The 17,620-nt window shown below is 41.6% G+C and overlaps 1 protein-coding gene across 2 annotated transcripts; it reads left to right on the plus strand.

Annotated features, from left to right (window-relative positions):
• The first annotated feature begins 263 nt into the window (after positions 1–263).
• TSPAN15 (tetraspanin 15) lies at positions 264–16,421 on the plus strand. Of its 2 annotated transcripts, XM_030453393.1 has the most exons (8): positions 264–411; positions 5,243–5,428; positions 7,567–7,641; positions 9,136–9,231; positions 11,078–11,194; positions 13,521–13,568; positions 14,952–15,068; positions 15,542–16,421. In XM_030453393.1, exons 1-8 carry the CDS (start codon positions 316–318, stop codon positions 15,692–15,694), a joined length of 888 nt encoding a protein of 295 aa, XP_030309253.1. In that variant the 5' UTR covers positions 264–315; the 3' UTR covers positions 15,695–16,421. The 2 variants fall into 2 exon arrangements, with proteins under 2 accessions (XP_030309253.1, XP_030309254.1); XM_030453394.1 differs by lacking the exon at positions 11,078–11,194 and having other exon boundaries at positions 316–411; positions 15,542–16,238.
• Positions 16,422–17,620: the final 1,199 nt, after the last annotated feature.

Here is a 17,620-nt window from a genome sequence, read left to right on the forward strand (position 1 = left end):
AGGGGAAAAAAAGGCACACATACACACCCCTCCCCAACCAAAACAAACAAACAAACAAACAAAAAAGAGAAAGAAACGAAAAACAAGGAAGGAAAAGGGAACGTTTCTCTTGGCTTTCCCCTTTCTCTCCCTGCGAACCCCCCGATCCCACCCCGCCTCGCTCCCGACATGGCGGCGGGAGCGGGCGGGCCCGGCGAGGCTGCCGCTCCCTCCCTCCTTCCCTCCCCCGTCCGCCGGGAAGGGGTGGGACGGGGCGGTCCGGGAGGACCGTGGGGAGGTGGCTGGGGCCGGCAGCAGGTGCTGAGGGGCGGGAGGATGGCGGCGGGGGACGCCGAGCAAGTGCGGTACTGCGGGAGGCTCTCCTACCTCTGCCTCAAGCTCACCCTCATCACCTACTCCACCATCTTCTGGGTGAGGGCCGCGGGGGGGGGGCGGGTGGGGGTCCCCTGCTCGTATCACCGGGAAAACCGAGGGTTCCCTCCTGCGCAGGGCAGCGGGGGTTTTGCAAGGATGGGGTGCGGGCACGCCTGTGGCCGTGGGTGTAGCTCCTCGGGCACTGACAGACTGGTTCTGGCAGATGGGGACTCGTAGGGGTTCAAAGTTTGGCAAATAAAATTTGTTTATGCGTGTATTTAAATGCTTTTTCCTCCGGGGTAGCTCGGCAGATAAAGCCTTTGCCCTGTAGGCATCGGTATGTAGGATAACCCCCTTTCTGAGCCATGGGTAGGTGATACTGCCAAGGTTTAGAACTTCAAGGTGTGCCACACTTGATGCTTTCAGTCAGATAAATCTTAAGTGCTGTGGGATAATAAAGTGACAATGTTCTTTGGGTCCAGACTATTGCCCCTGACTTACCAAATTCACCCTAACCAGGCACTCCTCCGGGCTGGAAGGAGCCACTGAGGCTCATTGTAAGCACCATGATTTTAAAGGGTGCTTTTCTGGGACACTAGGGTGATGCTGGTCCCAGGCTGAACTGATGTATGAGATGCTTATGCAGAGTTTCTTTCTGGCTCTTTCAGTTTAAAGAATGAATTCTTCTCAGTTTCTGGTTCTGCCCTAGTAAATGAAGTATTTAAGAGGTGGGGGTGTAAATCTTTTGGCGTGTTGCATGGCAAAAGAGGCTTAAGATCTGCCAGATTTAATCGGAGGTGTCTGAGTAAGGGTATGATTTATGGATAAAGAAACATGGAAATATGGTGTTCGGCTGTAATTCAGTTTTGGGGATCTTTTGATACCTTTTTCTCAGCAGATAAACCAACCAAGGAAAACACCTGCAGGGTTCCATACACCTGAAGTTTCCTGCATTATTTCCACATTAGCTATTCCACAGGTGTGATTGTCAGATAAGGGAAATGTGCTGTGGTTTTGTTTTTGTATTTTTTTTTCTTTTCAGCGTGTCCTGCACAAAGAACCATGCATATTGTCTACTCTGCATTTGCCTTTGACACCAGAGTAGAAATTAATGCGGTAGCAGAAAAAGGGCCCTTATGAAATGTTTTTCTCCGAGTGTCCCCCCACAACAGAGCCTCTTCCAAGCAACCCGAGGGCTTTTTATTTACTCTTTGTCGATGCTTGCTCTGGATTCTCAGTGTTCTGCCCTTGTTTATAACAGAGCGCTTCAGTCTCAGGGCCCTGCCCCGGGGATGTTTTGCTGTGGGGAGAGGGTCGGGGGGGCAGGGTCGGAGGGGGCTGAGCGGGGAGGCTGCTGGCGCCGGGCAGTGCTGCTGTCCCTACACACGCCGCGTTGTGTGCAGTGCGGTGCGTGGGTGCCTCTTGATATTTTCTTTTATTCTAGCTTAGTCAAGCAGATCTCATTAGCTGCAAATATCAGCAGTCGGGTTCATTTTTCAGCTGTGTTAGTCGTCTTGATTTTTTTTAAAATTTTTTTATTTTTTTAATTAGTATAATTGGGAGTAAAGTTTGGCTGTTGACTATTTTGCCTGCTTGAATTTTGGGTAATTTGTGTTCTTTTGCTGCTTTTTTTTTGTGTGTGTTTAACGTAAGGGATGCTGAGGCCATTCAGTTTCCTCCCTGCTGGTGCTGTTCCTGCGGTACATTTGTGACTGATGAACACCGGCATTCAGGACCCCACGATTGTTTTTAATTACCAGGAACTAAGCATCAGCCTTGGGCAAAAGCAGGAAGGAAAGGAAAGCGTTGCTGGCAGTGCCAGAGGGATGTTTGCTGAGGGCCCTGTTGCTGCTGTGGCTTCTTCCCATGCCACTCGGGACTTTTTTTGAAGAAATAGTTGTCACTGTAATTTTTTCAGGCAACTGTTTTGCTTGTGAATGAGGGTGTAATGTAATTTTTTACGCCTGCTTGAAACGGCACCCAGCATTTTAAACAGAAAGTGCTGTCCCTGAGCGGGCACTTTGTTTAAAAGTTGCAAATACAGGATTAAAACCACTATTCTATAAGTAAATGATTTTCTTTTCTCTTGGGAAAGCAATGTCTGTGCATGGAAAAGCCCCAAAGAAAGTACCTGGTATTTGCTGGTGAATGCTCGTATAACGTGAGTCAGGGCCAGTTAGTTTTTTCCTGCAGGCAGTGTGAATTGCCAAACTGGGAGTTGTTGTGAAGGATGCAGGATATAAACAGGACATATTTTTATGTGCATTTCCACCCCTGGTCTCTGGAAGGGAGAGCACAGTCCTGGAGAAGAGACACGTGTGGGATGATTGCTAAATTAGCACATCTGCTTGACTTGAAGAATTGCTGCTGTTGGTTTGACCACGATAATAAAAATCTTTTAAACTTCTAGATGCTTAAATAAAAGAAGATAATAACAACGTAAATGTTGCTTGGAAGGAATGAGGATTTTAATTACGTATTTATATGTGTTTTTTTCCCCCCCCGTAGTTTTCATGCTAGGTGAGAAGTTCCTTGTTTATCTCCTTGGGATTGGGAGATAACTTTAGTCTGTGATTCCCTGGGATGTGGTATCAGCCACCTTGGATCTTGGAGCAGTAAAAGGTGTAATGGGTGGAAATTTGGGTGGGCAGGGAATCAATTTATAGTTCTGTTTGGAAAATGAAACACAGGACTGAAGTTTATTCTGTGCTTAAAAGACTAGAAGTGATGTTGGAGGGTGTGTGAGGAAAATGCAGATGGAAGGGATCAAGATACATTTGAATATAATTCTCTGTGCCTGCATATAGTAAGCTCTTAAAGTGGGAATGCATCTTGTATTTCTTGGATTTAACAGACAGAGTCGTTAAAGTCCAGTCTTTGAGTCTTTAAAGACCAGTTTAAATTGAATGTTTTGATGAGAAAAATACGTCTAAGAAAGGTGTTTCAGTAAATGTTGCAGTTTCAAAATAACAGACTTCTGAAATTCCCCATCAAGTTTTAACCTCTGTGGTTTATGCACAATTTTCATTTTTTTAAAATTTTCTGAACAAAAAAAAGGAAAAGAAAAAAGAAAAGAACCTACCAAGCAAATGGTGAACTTCTTAGTGGTGCTTTACTGGTTGCAGAAAAGTCTCTCTGTAAGTTATGGTCTGCTGTTTTCCAAGCAGGGTAAATGTGGTCTGGACACAGAGGTATCAGGTTTTAGGTTTTGTTTTGTTTATTTATTTTTTTTAAATAATAATGATAATAATGCTAGAATGTGTGAATCACACATCCAGGCGCAGTCAAAAATTTTATATTCTGTAGTTGTTTTGTATGGTTCTGAGACTCTTTCCTCAATTGTTATATCCATGTTTAAAATTTTCAAACTGATTAGTTTATGTTGTCATCTGCTTGAAAAGCAATTTATAATTTATTATTCAGAAAATTGAATATTTTAAAGGAAAAGGTAACAGTACAAATTGACCATTTAGTAATAAAAATCCTAATTACATTTTTACAGTAGGAGCATACAAATGGTAAGCTTGGGTATCTGTTATTTGTCCATCATCTTTTCTCTTCTACCTTCTGTAATGAGGACAATTTCTGAAATTGTCACAGGGGGAGCTGCTATGTATTTGGTCATATAAAATTTTAGGTTTCTTTTTAAATAGCTTTGCCATATGCATTTTTATGGGTGGGCCCTTCTAAGATTTTACTTTTGTGAATTACACCTTTGTGGCATTCCTCAGATAACTTCCTTAGTTGTTTTTTTTTAGTTTTACCTGTAGAAAATCAAGAATTTCCAGTAGGTTGTTACTTATTTTAAGATACCCCATAATTAAGATAATATTTCAACTTGGACTTGCCATCTTCCAGCTACATACATTGTGTTTGTCCGGCCTTTTTTTGGGCTATAGCACATGGGGTCAGAAGGGATCATGTAATTTAGACATGTGCTCTCCTTGCCTTTGGTGTCTCGGGGTTCCTGCTGAAATGTTGGATCAGAAAAAGGAAATGTTGTTTGTCAGATTGCCAAAATGACTGATGGGAATCTGGGCTCTTCCATGGGGATGTGCGTGGCTGCTGGGGTTGGTGCTGAAGTTTTTCCACTGTGATTTTCATGTTTAAGTGTTGTGGAATTTATTTTATTTTAAACTCAGCATAATTCAAAGCAACTTGTGGCACAGCATAAGTTTAATACCAGTGATTTTGGCTTGGCTGTAATTATATCAGTTGAAATACCTTTACCTTGTTAAATGAAGTTCACCACTTTTTGTTTTGTTTATTGGCTTTATTTGCTAGCTGCTCCAAGAAATGATGTAATTTCAAACTTGCATTTTTTTAAATTTAATTTTTTTTAATCTTGTGCATTTTACCTGGTGGCAGGAGGAGTGGAGGTATAGGATCCACCTGGCTGTATTTACTGAGCCTAAATATGACAGGAGTTTATAGGAAGGGACTTAGAAGCTGTTGATAGCAGACTGGATTAGGAATTGTGTTAGGGGCATATACATGAACACACACACAGAGGGATGGACAGACAGACACACAAAGGAGGAATATTAATGCCGTGGCATTTGCTATTATATGTGATCTCAGATGAGTAATAAATTGTTTCAACCAGTGATGTGTGTTTCAATTTGTTAAACTTCCAGAGTGTGAAAACATTATTAAATTTATTTTTGAAATAAACAACTCTTTCCTAACTTGGCTTTTTTTCTACTTTAGTCTTGGAGGTAGGTTTTTTTGTTTGTTTGTCTGTTTGTTTTTAATCTGTACTTCTGATCTGAGGGGTTTATTGTTTTTCGTTAATTCTGAAGTTGGTTCATGTGTACTGACAAAATGTCATCTCTGTGTTTATTGGCAGAAAGAATTACATCTGTGCTGTTCTCTTTTTCTGTGTCAGGTGATCGGAGCCCTTGTCCTCGCCATTGGGATTTATGCAGAAGTTGAAAGACAGAAGTACAAGACTCTAGAAAGTGCCTTTCTAGCCCCAGCAATTATTTTAATACTTTTGGGAATTGTAATGTTCCTGGTATCTTTTGTTGGTGTTCTGGCTTCTCTAAGAGACAATTTATGCCTTCTTCAAGCAGTAAGTGTTGTTTTTTTCTTGTTAATTTTTAAGGCTCATCAGTTTTGCTTTACAGTGTCACCTGAATTTAGATGCATAACTGTGTCTGCATTGAAAAATATTGTAATCAAGTTGCTCTTTTGCTGTTAATTAAATCTGAAACTGCTGTATGGTGGTGGTCCCCTAACCCTGGTCTGCTTAGGGAGCAGCAGGATTTAATCTTGCTGGCGACAGAGCAGGCGGGGGTCAGAGCCTGGTGCTGAGCAATCTGACTTCCTGGTGGTGGAGGGCTTTATGGAAAACAACCAGGAATGTGGATTATTATCAGCCAGCGTGGATCTTGTGCAAACTCAGCTGTTGACATACCATTTGCTGCTAGCCTGGCACCACTGTGCCTGCTCAGGCCATGCCGTAGACATTTGCCCTGCTCGAGAGCTGTGATGAAGAAGAAATAGTTCTCTCCTTTGGAAAAGGCAAAGTCTGGCTGTAGCTTCTCCCCCTTGCTTGTGGGAGCATTTCCTGAAGCTGTAAACCTGTATGCTGGGGTATTAAGTGCAGAGATGAGTTGTGGTCTCTGTTGGTTCTCCAAATACTTCTTGTTTCAACACAGAGGATGCTGCTGGAGAAACGTGTTGTGATGTTAGCTGTGTAGCACCAAAGGGCTTTGAGAGAAGGGCCCTCAGGGGGAAGTGGAAAGGACAAAGTTCTCCCCAGTGGTGCTGAGAGGGTAAATTTTAGGGAAATTCCTGTATAAGGCTGTGATTGCAGATAGAAGTTGCTCAAATGAGTAATAAAAAATACAGTGTGAGAACATGATTTTCACCTTCATGTAAGTTCAATTTGAAGAAATGCTAAATATGTGGAATGCTATGTGAGACAAAGCAAGAGGTAGCTGTGGAGTTTGAAATTAGGCTAGAATTTTACTGAGAGCCTGTTTCATTCACTCTAAGAGTGGTGATATTCCCTCCCCCGATGCCAAGGACATTTTCTGTTCCTGTAGTGGTAGCAAACCCAGTAGGGTATTTCATTGAAGAAAACCCCTGATGTTTGGTTCTCATACTGATTCCTGATTTAGCAGGAGGAAAGACACTTGTCTGGTGAATTGGTGACACCGATACTGGGATTAAGAGCACAGAAATTAAACCAGCTCTCGGGGTGGAGCATTAGAGATTGTTTTCAGATGAGAGATCCTAAAACTTCTTCCCTGATGAAGTTCACTGTTAAGAAGCAGACCAAAATTCACACAACAGTCATCTTTTATACCTTAAGAATCCTTTGGGCTGGGGAAACATTTCAAGTACTGGCACGTTGCAGTTGTCCTGTGGTGTTGCTAGGGATTTCTTCGTGTTACTCAAATTTTGAATGTGCTTGATAAGTAGTCACAGATGCAGACATAGTCGTCATGTGGAAGTGCATTTTGGAGCATGTTTATGTATGCACAGATGAATAAGTAAATAGAGAACTAGCAGATACAATTTTTCTTACCACTGAGAATAGTAAGGTCTGCAGTGCCCATCATGCAGTCTCTGTGCTCAGCTGGCTTGGTTCTGCACTATTTCTCAGTTCACCCTTACAAAGCAGTGCAGTAAAATGCTTCCAGCCCAGAATTTTGCTTTACACTGGCAATTTTATAGAAAGTGATTAAGTTATTCTAAAGCACAGCTTTTCCTCAGAAATCAAAGCTAAGGGGTAGGTACTGTCTTTGTAGGAGGCATAAAAACACAATATTTGGTGTTTTTTGTCGCAGTTCATTAATATGATTCTCTGGGATGTTGTTATGGAGAGAAGTGTCTCGGCATGATGAATGCATCTATTGGTTTTGAGTCCATTCAAAGCAGCAAAATAATATGCTTGCCAGTTGGACAAACCCCAGAATGACTCAAGTGAGGAAAAAGGGCTTTCTTGTGACACAAACAGTTTTACAAGAACCATGATTTTCTGTCTTTCTTTAAAATGACATTTCATATGCAGAAAGCCAAGTATGTTAGTGATTGAATGTTACAGACTTCAGGACACTATTCCGAAGAGTAATGGGGGTTTGTTCTGTTTAAGGTCTCAGGTGCAATTATTTTCCTGTAGGTGACTCTGCTCTGGCAGGGGGGGTTGGACTGGATCATCTTTTGAAGTCCCTAACTTTCTATGATTCTCTAATTCTGCAGTTCATGTACATCCTTGGTATCTGCTTGCTGATTGAGCTGACTGGTGGAGTGGTGGCCCTCATCTTCAAGAACCAGGTGAGCTGCTTGCATTTAGGGTTTTGATCACCAAAGAGTGTTTACTCCCAATCCATGGTGTTAGGGCTCTCCTACTGAGCAGGTAAAAGACATTACAATTGTCACCTGAACACAAACTGATAGAGTCTTGAAGACAGGTCCAGGCTTTTCAGATTGGAGATGGGTGGGATTGGCCACCCATTCTGGAGATGAGTTACAAATTAAAGAATTTGGAGTAAATCTGGTAATGAGGAACGTGCACCACAGGAAAAAGCAGTTTCCAGCTCTTCATGTATTACAAAGTGCTTTCTTCTCATTTGTCTTCTGGGTCTCAGCTGATTTACAAGCATGGTATAATTACATATAACTCTTAATTTTACTGAACAGAAAATAGTAGACTATTTTCTTTCTGCTAGAAAAGTTTTAAAACATAAATGTGTTAACTTTGGCAAGTACCAGATTTCTGAGCTTTGATTTTTTTCTAATCTTGCAGAATATGAGATCCTGAATAATAAGACCTCTTCCCTCCCCATCCCAATCTTACTGATCTTGTTCCCATAAAAAGAAGTCATACATACTTACATGTTATTTAAAAAAACTTTAAAAAATATTAAAAAAAAAACCCCAAACAACTTGTTGTTATTTTGAAGCAGTATTTGTTCGCTGTATCTAGTGTTTTCTTTTTACTTCATGTTGGACCCAAGTTATGCACTTGACTTGTGCAAAATCTCTTCATATCTCTAGTAATTGATGACGTAATTTCTGTTGTGTTTTGTTTTGAAGTGTTGGAATTTGTAATTCTGAGAAAGCAAACAGAGAAATCTCAGGTTTCTGACCTGCAAGGTTTTAGCTTTGGGCTGTGTAGCCAGCTGGGTTGAGAGGAAAGTTACATTCTGGTTGTATTTAGTTTCAACTTTTGCTATGCTGTGATGGTGCTGGATGTTGTAAACTAAGTACTCTTTTTTGTATGTTTGTTTTGCCTCATCTTCTGACTTTAAAAGCATTTTGTTGAGGTAATTTCTGTTACATCAAGCTGAGGAGATAAAGTTTTTTATCTGCCATCTCTCCACTGCTACATTTCTCAAAACCATGACTGTAAAACATACAAATGTGAGATACTTTCTGCTTCTTTCTGCTTAAGGTGGAATGAAACTCTGGCAGTTTTGATTCCCCAGATAATAAAATGGTAAAAATAAAATAAAAGGAAAATAAAACCCATAGAAGCTGGTGAGCACATAGTCAGTTCTTGTCACCCAAGGAATGGTGCTGACTGCAGTGCCAAGGCTCACCACCTAACCCAAATGTTCTGTCACCCAAAAGATACCAGGGACTCCCAGTGCCCCGTGGAAAGGATCCTGGCCCCCCATTTTCTGGGAAAAAATGGGACCTAGGAGATACTTGGAGAGTCTTGGGGAAACAGCACCTCTCTGGAGAGGTTTTTCACTGTTACCTTGTGCTTCTGATTTTGTTCTGTAATATGTAACTCATGACTCCTGCTTTATTTCTGCCTCCTAGACAATCAACTTTTTGAACGATAATATAAGAAGAGGAATTGAGAATTACTATGATGACTTAGACTTCAAGAACATAATGGATTCTGTTCAAAAGCGGGTTTGTTTCTTTTTTTTTTTTTTCCTGAGGCTATTACAGTCCTGAGTCCTCAGCCACAGTGTTGTGTTTTATCAGTGGTCAAATTCTCATTGATGAGGGGGGTGAAATCTCATGTGTCATCTGTTATGGTGTTGCCACGGGCAGGGCACCTTCAGCATCCCAGCTGCCATGTGAAGCCCCCTAAGTCATCCAGAAGCAGAGGGAAAACGCAGCTTTTGCCCTGAGAGGTGTGATTGGGATGCTCGAGGCCAGATCCTGTGAACATTTAGGCTTCTGTGAGCCCCCAAGGCAGATTTAGGCAAATACAGCCTTAATTCCACCCATTTTCTTACACTTTGTGTTTTCACTGGCTGATCCAAGACATTCCAAAGCATCTTGTTAACAGGAGACACTGGATCAAGAGTATTAGGGGTAGGATGTTTTTGCACAGGTGTGTAGCAGCAGGACAAGGGGCAACGTTTTAAAACTTGAAGAGCAGAGATGTAGATACTAGGAGGAAAATGTTTACTATGAGGGTGGAAAGGCACTGGCACAGGTTGCCCAGGGAGGTTGTCGCTGCCCCTTCCCTGGTAGTGTTGAAGGCCAGGTTGGATGGGGCTTTGAGAAGCCTGATCTGGTGGGAAGTGTCCCTGCCCATGGCAGGAGGGTTGGAACTAGGTGATCTTTAAAGTCCTTTCCAACCCAAACAATTCTATGATGCTATGAATTAGGCTGTTGAAACCCAGGCTCTTGTGTTTTCACTCGAGGGCACATACCAGGCTTTTAACAAGGTGGTTGTGCAAAGGCAGTGCCCATGGAAGTGTATTTACCTCTAATTAAAACTCAGAAGTACATTGAGCCCAGCTGAGCATTACTTCATGGCACGTGTAGCTGACTGACTCACAGCCTTTTTTTTTTTTTTTTTAAAGGCTGGTGTCTTCAAATGTTTGTTGGACTTTTGCAGAGTTCTGCCATGCAGTTCAGAGACTGCTGTTTCAGAGCAAAAAACGTTCAGAAATGCGATGTCAGTGACCATGCCAAATAGTGATTAAAAAAAGAAGTTAACTTAGGAAGTGATACATATATTTTATGACATCATTAGGGAGATGGCAGCCTGCTTGTGAAAACAAAATTAACATGGAAAGTCTGTCAAAAGCAAACCGTCCTGAGGAAGTGTTGTCATTAGGCTTCATAATGCTTTAAACTTTCCATGCACTGCCCAAAATTATGTATACATAGAGCAAATACACATTTCAGTGATTAAATAAACTGCTCGTATTCCCTTCATTTAATATATAAAGTGGATATTTGTCTTAAGTCAGTGTAAACTCAAAGTATTTTTTTTTTGCCAGATCTCAGTTCTAGTGAATTACAGCAAAAACGGTTTGGTTAGGTTTTTTTTGTTTTTTTCATAGCTTGTAGCAATGCTTTTGTCTTTTAGACTCATTTAGAAATGTAATCACAATCCTTAAAAAAAATGAAGAAGTATATTACATCTTGAGATGAATTCAGTGTAGAAACATTGCTTAATGATGTTGAGACCTGAAAAAAAAGAAATTTCAACTCTGAAAAGATGGGAGCTTGAACTTAGTGCTGTTGTAGTTCACTCTAGTACCCTGGGTAGTAGCTCAGTGATAGAGAAACAGGACCTATATGTTTCACTCTTTTCCATTGTATCTATCATATACATTCATATGTGCCTTGCTGCTAACATAACAATTGCTGGGTAGCTCAGTGCTCTTGAAACAGCTGCGTTCTTAGTTTTCTAGTTTTTGGAAGCCTTTCTGTTTAGATTAAGTAGTATTAATTAATAGCTATGAAGATTTTAATGTTTTTTTCTTTGTCTTTGATGTCATTTCTTCCCCAGTTTAAATGCTGTGGTGGGGAGGATTACAGAGATTGGTCAAAAAACGCGTACCACAGCTGTACGGCGCCGGGGCCACTGGCCTGCGGGGTGCCCTACACTTGCTGTGTTGCCAACACGGTGAGTCCTCCCTTAAAATGGGTCTGGGGATCTTGACAGTGAAGAAAATAATGACTTAGATGTGTTGGCTCTGGTCCCTGTTACTGTCCCACTACAGAGACCTCAAGATGGAGAGGGGATCTTGGGAGCTCCTCTAACCTCACGGCTTGCCTGGCCCTGGGCTGCTTGATGTTGAGTTTTGCTGGTGTTTTCCCCTGGGTTTGCTGGTCTGACTTTGCCAGAAAGCCTGAGCCCTGATTGCTTCCGTGGGTGGGGAGCTTTTTTTTTTAAAATTGTGTATTAAAAACCCAACAGAACAAATCTGCCTTCCAGAAAAAGCCAGAAGTGTGGGCACATGGCCACAGGGTCAGTGCATCCTGGTGGGAACAAGTCAAAACTTGAGCTGCTGCTCTGCCCTAACCCATCCTTGAAACCTTGCTGCCCTGTAAAATCCTCCTGTCAGATGGAGTCTGGGCCAGTCTGTGATGAACTGGTTTAAACTGGTGCTGGCATCATGAGGAGCAGGCATGAAGTTCCACATAGCTGTGTTTTGGGTAAAATTTTGGTGGTTTTAATCCATCACTCTTAATTTGAAGGACAGATGCAATGCTATATTGGATAAAGAAGTAGTTTTCAATTTTAAATATTCAACTTACAATTAATTTAGTATGGGCAATCCCTGCCACAGTGGGTTTTGATGTTTGGTCTGAACATGAGATGGAGAAACTGAGTAAGGGCAGACACAGCAGAGCTCATGATGGTGAGGCCTACTGGTGCCCGTTCCACGGCTGCCTTGAGCCTGGCTGTTTAATTTTAAAGAGGGGAAAATAAATGCAATAATTGGCTCAATAATCCTGCTAGGTGTTGCTGAGAAATGTGTATAATAGTAAGGTCTTTATTACATATGTTTATACATTTTTGTGTCTGAAAGTCTCTTTAAGTCTGTGCTGAGCTTTGATTTATTCTCAGAAACCAAAACTAAACAGTTATGCTTTTTAAGCTTTAGGTGTTTGAGGACAAGAAAGTCGTGTATATGAAAATAGTATCTGCTGATCCATGGCTGTGCTTAGCAGAAGAGCTCAGGATTTTGCCCTCAGTCGATGGTAAAGAAAGATACAGAGCTGGCTAGCAAAGAGCAACCTGGCTTTTTAGTGGCCATTCACAGTGCTGCTTGCTGTTTTGTGGGTCTCCCTCCTCTGTTGAGGCCTTATAATAAAATCCAGCAGACCTGTGAAGGCTAAGTGCTGCAATAGCCAGTGACTAGTAATGCCAGGTGCCTTACCAGCCATGCCACAAAGAATCAGACACGTTGGGTATTTCAAATGCAACCTGCTCAGGAAGTAAAGTGCTAAAATAAAAACTTTTCCAAGGGAAACAGGGAGTATATTTTCTGTATGTTTCACTGGCAACCAGGGAAGGAGGGATAAGACTACATGGAGCTTTAAGGGAGCCTGCAAAATGTTAAGTTTGAGGAAATTGATTGAAAGGTGGGAAGAAGCCCCCAAAATAGCAAGAAAACTTCTAATTTAAGGGTAGGCTGTTCAGTGAGGTGTTGAAGTATGTCAGGGCTTGTGGCTTTGCTGCCCTGGGATGCTGCTATCAGCAGGATCAGTGCCCAAGGGGCATGGACACTTAAGGGGCAGGGTGGCACTGGCACTGTGGCGCTATGGCCACTGCCTTGGGAAAAAAAAAAGCCAACCAGAAGATGCATAAATCTTGTCTGTTTGACAAATGCTCCCAAATACAGGCTGGTTTCTGTCTTGGAAAACTACAGATATGGCTTGTGATTACTCATTCACTTTGTAGTCATGGAAAACTCCAGCTAATGTTGGAAGTTGGATTCTGATCCTCTGAAAAAAATCCCTGTGCTGAGAAGAGCCAGGCTCATCCTGGGAGGGCTCTGAAAGGAGTATTTCCAAGTCAAAGTATTTCCTAAATATTTACACTAGCGTAGCAGATAAAAATTAGTCCCCAAATGCCTATAAGCCTCAGTTTCTAATGGATCTATCTCTGTGTATGTTTTCTTCTGCTGTGATGTCCTATTAGCAAACACAGGGTTTAAAATGAAATGGTTGTGCTCTTTGGTGTGCACACTGGTTTTGCTGGATAGGTAAGGTTCAAATGTCTTGTGACTGGACACACTAGCAATACTTATTTCTCTAAAGTCATGTAGAGGTTGCATCTATGTCTGGACCTGTGGGATAGTGGGAAGAAATCAGTGTGGGACTGGCAAGTAACCCCCTAGTGTTGTTTTTATATGGGCTGGGTGAATAGGAGAAGAGTGAAAATAATAATTATTGCTATTTTTGTTTTCTACTGTAGTTCATGTTTGTTGTTTTCCTTTCAGACAGGCATAATCAATACTATGTGTGGATACAAAACAATTGGGAAAGAGGTAAGGTAACCAGCATCCATCCAGTCGTAGCAAAGGGCTGTGCTTCTCTGTAATTTTTTTGGCAGTTGTAAAATGGTCTTCTGTGTACTTAAATCTACCAAAGTTGTTTTATCTGGAATAGCTTTCATATATTAAAAAAAAAAATAAGTCTTTCATCATGGTATCTTTCCTTCCTTGTACCTTCCACCGTTCCTTGTTTGATTGACTTAAGTCTTTCTTCCAAGTCCTCACCCCCCAAATTGCACAGCTTATACAAAGATGCCTCAGTATTTCCAAGTGCTGACCTGAATTGGGAACAGCTTTTAGTAACTAAAAACCTAAAAGTTTATCACCAAGTAAAATCAGTTTCAACAAAGCCAACTTAGCTGTTATAGGTATGTTACATCCCAGTGGTGGGTGCTTTATTTTTGAACCTGTCATAGTTATTCCTGGAAGAGGAGCGGGACTTCCCGGGTCCTGCTGACAGCCTTCTCCTCCCTCCCAGGGCAGGATGGGGCCTCCTCCTCCTCTGGTTTTCCCTCTTGGGAATAGACCCAGTGACTTCAGAGAAGAAACTGCTGGCTCAAGGCACTAATTGCAGAGTGATTAAGAAGGGAAAGCAGTAATTGGATCTGCCCCAGGTTCTTCACTCCTGGCTTTGGAGTGCTGGTGCAGGGGGCTGGCCTGAAAAGCCCCTCTCCCCAGCTCATTTGAGGCACTCTGTGCACAATGCCAGCTTCAGGTTGTTAGTTTTGGGGATTACTGGTTATCTTTACATATGACCTGTCTTCATTTAGATTCATTAATTTATGGCTTAATCACCCAAGCGCTCCAACCTGGCTCTAATGCCCCAAGCACTTAAGCATATGCTTAACTTTACCCCATTCAGCTGCTTAGGACCCTTTGCAGCCTCAAGTGCTTTTCTATATTATGGACCAGGGTCATGGTGCCACGCAGCTTGCAGGGCTGAATCCGAAATCCTCTTGTTCTTGCCTTTTTTAGAGCCTATAGCAAAACACTTGGTTCCCAATTTATATTTTTCCACTGCTATGCTCTCCACTTGGAAGCAGAGGTAAAAGCTAAAGAGAGACTTCTCTAGCTTCCAAGTGGTCTAAAATGAGAACTAGATTTTTTTTTTTTTTTTTTTTTGTAAGAAAAAGTAGTTCCCCCCCCCCCAAAAAAAACACCAAACCCCAACACAGTTTTAAAAAATCAAATCACTTGTCCAGGTGTGGAACAATTTAAAACCAGGCAGAATAATTAATAATGAGGTATCTGTTAAATTCAGTGGGATTAAAGAGGTGGGCAGGACCGAATTTGCCTCCCTGAAATTTGAATTGTCATGTGTTGCTCTATCAGACAGCAGTGCAACTCTGTTTCAGCATCTGCTCTGTTATTTTTCAGCGCTTGAGTGTTCAGCACATCATTTATGTCCGTGGGTGCACCAATGCAGTGCTTATTTGGTTTTTGGACAACTACAACATCATGGCTGGTGTGCTGCTTGGTATCTTGCTACCCCAGGTGAGAAGGGGCCAGTGTGTTATCCATAAAGGGCACATCTCATTTGTTACTACAGTATGCCAAAACCCACTTGCCTATATTTAAATTATAGTTTCTTATTTAAATTGAATCCAGCTGACAAGCTGAGGTGGTACATTCCAGTAGTTTGGTAGCATTGCTGTGATATGTTGCAGGACTTGGTGGGTTCATTCTGTTTTGCATGGTGGTTTTGAGTCCTCTTCTAGCTGCATCCACTAAGACTTTCTAATGCTCCAAGGTGCACAGGGGTGGTAATCCTTCTGCTGGATGAGCTCTTCACAAAAATCACTCCTTTATAACCCTGGATGCCAAGAGAAGAGCAGTGTTTCTGTCTGTATACGTACTGCATACCTGCCTACCTATCTGGTGGAAACAAACATAATTTTTAGAAATAGCTGTAAGTGCTGGATAAGTAGTATTTGGTCTCTAACAGGAAGTGTCCTTCTCTTTTGCAGTTTCTGGGAGTATTGCTGTCCTTGCTTTACATAACTCGGGTGGAAGATATCATCACTGAGCATAAGCTGAGCGAAAGACTCTTTGAAGACGCAGGGCAGAGATCTGCTCCTGAGTTTGCTGGAGCTGGGTGCTGCATGTGTTACCCTGGGTGACTTGGAAACCTCAAACAAGGTTCCAGAAAGGCAAACCCACCTCTCCTGGTCTGTGCTGGCTCTTACAGACTGCGGGTGTAAGGAACCAGCCAGTGAACCAGCAGGGGCTCGACTGTGTGCTGATACCTCCATAGCCTTGCTGCTCTCAGTGTGTTGGCAAATGAAGACACTCCAGGAGGTGCTTCTGGATCATTAAATCTTTTTTTGAATGATTTCTGACTGATACGCAGCCAGGGAAAATTATTCTGGGAAGATTTGAAGGTAGATTTATAGGAAGAGCCTGTGTGTCTTGGGGTGTTGTATTTAAATGTTTGTCCCTTCCAACTTTATTTTCATAATCTTTAAAAAAAAAATTTCTTACTGATCGACATGGTAAATATTAAATGTGTGTTTAATAGTCTTTTTATGCTAATCTTGGTGAATTTACTGCCAACAATGGATGTGATACTGGACGCTTCCATTGGTCATTATTTTGTGCCTTTTAATAATAGGGCAAATGGCAATGTCAAATCAGTCAGGTCATGATTGATATATTTTTAATGAAGTTTATTACTGTCTACCTTTTCTGTAAACTTACAAGATGTTTGAGTCTTGTATGTAATGTATTTTTCCTCTGTAGTAAATTAATTAGGTGATTTATGATTTTCATTGTTTTTTTGAGTTCTGTGTTTTTTTGAGTTCAGATGTTTCTAAATTTTATTCTTGTCTTAATAAAACCAGTAAGTTTTTTTGTTTTGGTTTTGTTTAGGTTTTTTTTTTCTTTTTTAAGCACAAAGATTTTGTTTAAAGTGCTTTTTATCTTCTCATCAGAATTTAGCCTGTCTCTCAAATGCTGAATCAATGAAATACCTTGAGCTGGGATTCTGGCTTGGGCTCTGAGTTGCCTGAGGTTTGGGGCAGAATCTCGGGAGGTCTATATCTTACTTAGTGAATCAGAGACAACATTTGGGAAGTCACTGAGAGCTCTGCGGTTCTTGTTGTTGCTGTGTCCTGAGCATTTCTTTGCAGCGTTTCCAGCCCCAGGCTTGCAGAAAAAATGCAAAACCTAATTATCATAGAATAATTTGAGTTGGAAGGGACTTGTAAAGGTTAGCTAGTCCAACCCCCCTGCAGTAAGCAGGGACACCCTCAACCAGATCAGGTTGCTCAGAACCTCATCAAGCCTCACCTTGAATATCTCCAGGGATGAGACCTTAACTACCTCCCTGGGCAACCTGTTCCATTTTCCACTACCCTCATGGTAAAGAATTTTTTTCTAGCATCCAGTCTAAATCTAATTTTCTGTAGTTTAAAACCATTGCCCCTCATCCTATCACTGCAAGGCCTTGCAAACAGTCCATCTCCAGCCTTCCTGTAGGACCCTTCAGGTACTGGAAGGTTGCTATTGGGTCTCACAATACTTGAAATAAACAGAAGCAGGATGAGAAGAAAGCAGGTTTGGTTTATACCCTGTATTTATTAATTTCTTCTTTTATGATACTCTATTAAGCTACACAGAGAAATATCTGATACTATTCTATTATGTTTTTTTTTCTTTTGTTTTCTGTTTTGTTTTCTAATTGCCTTGTCCTGGGAGCGTTTTCTGCTTTCTTCAAAACTCAGTGTTCACTGCTTAGCTCTCTGCCTTCACCAATGGTTTCTGAGGAAGCTTCATGCCTTTCCAGGAGCTGAAAAAATATGACACATTCAGTTTTTCAGTATTTGTGACAGTGTTCAGAGACAGAGCCCCTGTGGGGTTGCCAAGCCCAAGGCTGCACAGCAGTCCCCAGCCTTGGCTCCCCTGCCTGTTTCATATTTAATGGCTACATGTTGTTATCACCTAAATTTTCCTTCTCTGTGTCCTGCAGTATGTATTTTGATAAGTTAAGCAATGTGTGTTTTAAGTATAGGTTAAAAGAGGAAGGTGAAAAGGAGTGTGCAGCTTTG

This window comes from Calypte anna, chromosome 6, assembly GCF_003957555.1.
Source record: "Calypte anna isolate BGI_N300 chromosome 6, bCalAnn1_v1.p, whole genome shotgun sequence".
Taxonomy (NCBI): Eukaryota; Metazoa; Chordata; class Aves; order Apodiformes; family Trochilidae; genus Calypte; species Calypte anna.

Bases quoted from the DNA above. Each gene is read 5' to 3' on its own strand.
- TSPAN15 (XM_030453393.1), top strand. From the start codon at position 316: ATGGCGGCGGGGGACGCCGAGCAAGTGCGGTACTGCGGGAGGCTCTCC. The intron at 5,429-7,566 runs GTAAGTGTTGTT...CTAATTCTGCAG, and splicing joins ATTTATGCCTTCTTCAAGCA to TTCATGTACATCCTTGGTAT. The intron at 7,642-9,135 runs GTGAGCTGCTTG...TCTGCCTCCTAG, and splicing joins CCCTCATCTTCAAGAACCAG to ACAATCAACTTTTTGAACGA.